Source organism: Argentina silus, assembly GCF_951799395.1.
Source record: "Argentina silus genome assembly, chromosome: 11".
In the NCBI taxonomy this organism is placed as follows: Eukaryota; Metazoa; Chordata; class Actinopteri; order Argentiniformes; family Argentinidae; genus Argentina; species Argentina silus.
The window spans coordinates 6428815-6434199 of NC_139665.1; the positions used below are offsets into that span (position 1 = coordinate 6428815).

The following is a 5385-nucleotide window of genomic DNA, read 5'->3' on the forward strand; positions in this document are numbered from 1 at the left end:
CTCCAGTCATACCACCTATTCACTCCAAATGCTTTTAATCTAGAGGGTTTAAGAAATTAGATCATCTGTGTTATTATTTGTGTAAAGGCATTCGATTTAATGTTAGAAACATCAAAAAGAGATTCACAGTGAAACATATTTTCTTAGACATTTTATACAGCCTTAAGGGCATGCAGCTACTTGCATGCATTGGAAAATAGTTTTTTTTTCTTCTTTTTTTACACTTAGTACAAAACAAAAATTGTAATTGCAGATACTGTTTAATTATATACAGCATATACAGTGCTCTGCGTAAGTAATGGGACAGTGAAGCATTTTTTCTCCTTTTGGCTCTACACTCCAAAAGTTTGGATTTTTTAAATCAGAGTATGAGGTTAAAGTAGAGATTCTCAGCTTTTATTTAATGGTATTTGCGTACATATTGGTTTCACCATTCAGAAATGACAACACGTTTTATGCAGACAATGACCCCAACCATACTGCCATAGCAACTAGGGGTTTTTCAGGGCCAAAAAACAGAAAGTTCTTGACTGGCCAAGTCAATCTTCAGATTTAAATCCAATTTCATTTCCTGATAAGATTTTAGGCAAAACATCCTCAAAACAAACAACAACTGAAGATGGCTGCAGTGTAGGCCTGGCAGAGCATCTCTAGATAATATACTCAGCGTCTGGTGGGGTCAATGGGTTGCATACAAAGGATTGCTGACCAAATACTAAACATGAGTACTTTATTTGGACATTATATGATTTTTTCCAATACTTTTAGAGCCCTGAAATCGGGGAATATGTTTAAAAATGTTAATGGTACTAAATGGTGAACCCAATCAGAAAAAACCCCCAGTGAATTAAAGCTGAGAATCTCTACTTTGACCCCATAGTAATTGTTAAAAGAGAACAAAATGCTTCCTCTGTGCAATGCTTATGGAGGGCACTGTATATGTACACATTATGGGCAAGACGTGTTTGCACCAGTTCAAAGTTTGCACCTGTTATTTAAGGAACATGTTTTAAGCTTTGTTTTTGTGTGTGTTGTCTTATTCCTAGATAACAGTCACAAACTCTTAGCACCTGAACTCCATTCAGGCTGCAGGATTCTAAAGCTCTTCGACCTTTCACATCACTACTGGAGAGCAGAATCCTGACCAGAGATCAGCAGTGTATCATTTCCTTACAAATCTCCCAAGTGAAATTATTGCATGATCCACACAAAAATCCAAGTGACACACAGAAGTTAGGATCCCGGCATCCCTCGTTAAGCATGTTTGATAGGAAAATGTATTTTGAAAATCAAGATGTTATTTGTTTTCAAGTAATTTCAGAAGTGTGCACTCTTTCTCCTCTGTTCTAGCACCCAGCTGTAAGGGTTCATGTCCAGCTGAAGCATGTTCTTGATCCAGGGGTCTCGCTGGGCCCCCTCGACAAACTCCTCCAAGGTGATGTGACCTTTAGGAAAGAGGAGGAAGAGGTTCTTTAGCAGGTGCGACCATTTAGGGGGTGGGGGGTGGTAAGTGAGCTGCATATAAAAATACACCATCCAGGAGGGCACTTTGTGACCGGCAGGGCAAAGGGGAAGGGGGCTCAAGCCACCATTGAGCCCTACCTGTGCATGTGCCTGTTCTTTAGAGCAACTAAGTACACTAGCTGGACCGCTCCTGGTCAATGTAATTGCCACAATTGCATAATGAGGAGTGACTTCATTCACTTACCGTCACCATCGACATCCACAGAGGTTAATATCCTCTCACAAACTTCATCTACTGACAACTGTTCACTATCCTGGTCTCTTTTTGAGGTCTTCTTCAATCTATAGCAGCTCTAGAGAGAAAAAGGGAAAAAGTCTTGTTTACACGTGGCTTTGACACCCTTGGGTATGTGATCATTTAAGACACTTATACAAAGGATGTAATGTGTCAGATTGAGGATTCCTTGGATGCCCTGCAATGTACTTACAGGGCCAAGAAGGGGGTGGAGGACGCCAGAGTAACCTTGCTTAACTTCCTGTATAAACACCTTGAAAACCATTAGACACTTTTTTGGGGCTTTTACTTAGGGTTAGGGTTAGATTTCTTGGGTTAGGGTTCTTTTAGGTTAATTTCTTATTAGCCTTTAACACTACCCAGCCACATATGCTGGCTGAGAAACTATTCTCTTACAATATTTCAAGTTAGATCTGAACATTGTTGGCTGGATAGTCGACTTCCTGACCGACAGAACGCAGCAAGTGAGAGTAAATCATGACAAAAATACAAAAGAAGACGCTCGGCAACCTCAAGGCTGTGTGCTCTCTCCCCTCCTGTACATTGTATATATAGCCAACCGACATATCATCAAGTTGACTGATGATTCAGTTATCCTCCAGGATGGAGACTCTGACCATAGACCGATTTTGGATGACTGTCATGTTGCAACAGTTGTTTCCTCCAACTAAATGTCTCCAAGATGTTGCATTTAGAAGGCAACCACAGAGCCCCAATCTCACTGTGGCCAAGGAAATAGAGCTGGTGAGTACCTGGGAACGGTTGTGGATGACAAGTTAGGCTTTGAGGAGAACACTGATGCCATTTGTAAGAAAGAGCAACGTCTATTCTTTCTAAAAAGATTAAATCTTTTAATGTAAGCAATACAATGATGACCATATACTGTATATGTTTTATTGAATCTGTGTTGATTTTTTACATTTAAATGTGGGCAATAAAAACAGGTCGGCTAGGATTGTTATGGTGGCTAGCAAGTTGGTGTGCAGCAGACACAGTTACCTGAGGTAAATACAGTGAGAGACAAGTGGTGAAAAGGCAAAGATCCTACAGATCCTTGACTGTCCTGAACATCCCCTACTGGACGTATAGGTGTTGAGCTCCTCCCCTCAGGTTGTCCTATCAGACTTACAAAGTTTTAGTGCAATAGAACTAAGAACTCTGCATGCCACACTAAATATGTTAAATATGTAGTGAAGCTATGTATGAATTACATGCTGCAAAGCTTATGCTGCATTAACTGCCCTATCATGATGACTGTGACATAATGAGATACATCTCCTGGCATTTATGGTGTGTTCATTTACTGTATGGTTGTTATTGTTTCATGTTGTTTTCTTACCCTGACTGCACAACAAATTTCCCCTTGGGGCAAATATAAGACATTGATTGATTGATTGGACTTGCATAAAACTCCCACATAGGCCAGACTTCTGACAAAGTTTGTTGTGACGTATTAATGTTTACTCATGGCCAAATAAATACCACCACTTAGGCTGTCGACCACCAAACCTCGAGTTGTATCTCAGCTATGGTAAGCTGATGAATACCCATTAAAATAAACTGGCGGTCAACACATGGTTTAATCACAAACTGTTTATTACCTCAATTATTGCCCGCAGTTCCGTCCGGTCTACGTAGCCGTTGCCGTCCTTATCATACACCTTGAATGACCATCGCAGTTTGCGCTCCAAGTCCCCGCGGAAAACAAGATTCAACGCTGCTACAAACTCCAGGAAATCAATGGTGTTATCCTGTGAAGACATTAGAAAAATGTAGTGACATTAACCTGAAAATAAAGACCAAATATAACCTCAAAACTTGGGTGTGCTTTCGCTAAACTTGATAAAGATGTGTGCGACTTAGGCCTATTGATTTACTCGCCTCACTTATTTCTCACCTGATTTTTGTCGAAGGCTCGAAACATGCCCTCCGCGTAATCCGACACTTCACCCGTTGGATCGACTCCAAAGAAGCGCTTGAACTCGTGAAGAAACAGAACCCCGCTTGGGCACTCCGTTATGAACTTTTTGTACATGCCCTGCAGCGCTTTGACGTCGATCTCCTGGTCCTGTTCTGTGGGCTGCGCCTGTCCCATTTCGGGAAGACGGTGGTCAGGGCGCTGTCCGCGGTTGCGAAACCCCCTGTGCGTCTCTGAAGTGCTAGAGTTATGCTTTACGACCGGTCTTAATAATACCTCTGAACCGCTCAGGTAGTATAGGCCTACATGGCAGGTGATTACTAAAGCTTCAGGATTTGAAACGGTATTATGTCGGGAGGGATTCCCTTGCTCACAGGGATCGTGTACTGATAGTATAAGTAGGTGGTAACCAAAGAAGGCTGAAGATATCATCAGCTCACTCAGCATAAAATGTGTCAAGCATCCCCTGTAGATCTAGTATTATGACCAGTTAGGAAAGACAATCTTTTGGTAAAAAGCACCTATTCATTTTAATATTTCGCTGCCATTTGTATTTTGTCTCTTCAAACAATTTTGAAAACAGGAAATATTGGCAAAACTTCCACACTACTCTGACTCTAAACACAAATCAAATTAATCTTTCAGTTGTTTTTCACCTATCAGTATATGTATACTGCCTTTCACCAAGGCATTGAGCTGTTGGCTTGGCTCGAACCCATGTCGATTTTTTTTCAGAGAAAGACAATTACTAATACACTGCCATGTAAGCGTTTCACAGCAAAAGAGTCTTACTGCCCACTAGATAAACCAGAGCTTAGAAAGCAATTGTCTTTAAAAGGGTTTGTACTCAGCTTGGTGCCAACAAATCTTCTCTAAACAAGTCTAGACAAATGTAAATTACAAAAAGTAATTTAGGTAAGCAAACTAAAATCAACTAAGACAGTGTTAGCTATTGCACAACATGACTGAAATTATATTTGCACAATAGGATATATGCTCCAATTCAAGCAGATAACAGGTTTCCAAGATAACAGAAATACATGATTCCTTTTGCACGGCAACAGGCTAATTCATGTTTTGATCATGTCTTCAACAAACCAATGTCAACAGTGTGAAACTGAAACAACATAAAATACATTACATTTTAAACATCAAAAGTCAAACTGCTCCTTTTTAGTTTTCCATTACAGAGCCTCCATCACAGAACCCTTGTGGGGCTATGGAATGTGTCTCTAAAAGAGTATGAAGTGTGTGTCATTAGTGGGCTTGCTCCAGCAAGTCCAATTATAGTCCTTCGATATACTTATCAGATGAGCTTGCTTGAGCAAATATTTCTATCTAACAAGACATCTTTAAACCTTTTCCAAATAGGACTTTGCAAGCCCACAAAGTTTCTTCTGGAACCTTTTTTTCTAGTTATCATTCCAATTCTTCCACCTGTTACTCCTCCTACAACTTAAGCTATGTGCAGAGAGGTCTAACTTGAGTTGCTATGACATCTATTAAACTTTTTAAAGGTTACAAACGTTGAAAGTGCACTTTTTAACATGGAGGTCATTGTCATTGTTTACTTATTTTCTTTTCTCATAATTTGTCTGTCTGTTAATTGTATGCCATAGGGGTAAGGTAAATAGGTAAGAGACCCATGGGTTTACATTTCCACCCCGTAGGCTCACCTCTGTTCCAATTCACCAGATCAGGAGTGGGT

The 5385-nt window shown here is 40.3% G+C and overlaps 1 protein-coding gene across 1 annotated transcript; it reads right to left on the minus strand.

Annotated features, from left to right (window-relative positions):
- Positions 1-317: 317 nt before the first annotated feature.
- Positions 318-3869, minus strand: LOC310812335 (guanylyl cyclase-activating protein 2-like). Its single transcript, XM_083680847.1, has 4 exons — positions 3657-3869; positions 3361-3510; positions 1709-1817; positions 318-1445 (listed from the first exon to the last, which is right to left on the minus strand). Exons 1-4 carry the CDS (start codon positions 3852-3854, stop codon positions 1318-1320), a joined length of 585 nt encoding a protein of 194 aa, XP_083536973.1. The 5' UTR covers positions 3855-3869; the 3' UTR covers positions 318-1317.
- Between the last annotated feature and the right edge of the window lie 1516 nt (positions 3870-5385).

Excerpts from the sequence above, each read along its gene's own strand:
- LOC310812335 (XM_083680847.1), bottom strand. The coding sequence starts at position 3,854 with ATGGGACAGGCGCAGCCCACAGAACAGGACCAGGAGATCGACGTCAAA. Across the intron at positions 3,511-3,656 it reads GAGCCTTCGACAAAAATCAG|GATAACACCATTGATTTCCT; the intron begins GTGAGAAATAAG and ends ATGTCTTCACAG. Across the intron at positions 1,818-3,360 it reads AACTGCGGGCAATAATTGAG|AGCTGCTATAGATTGAAGAA; the intron begins GTAATAAACAGT and ends TTTTCTCTCTAG.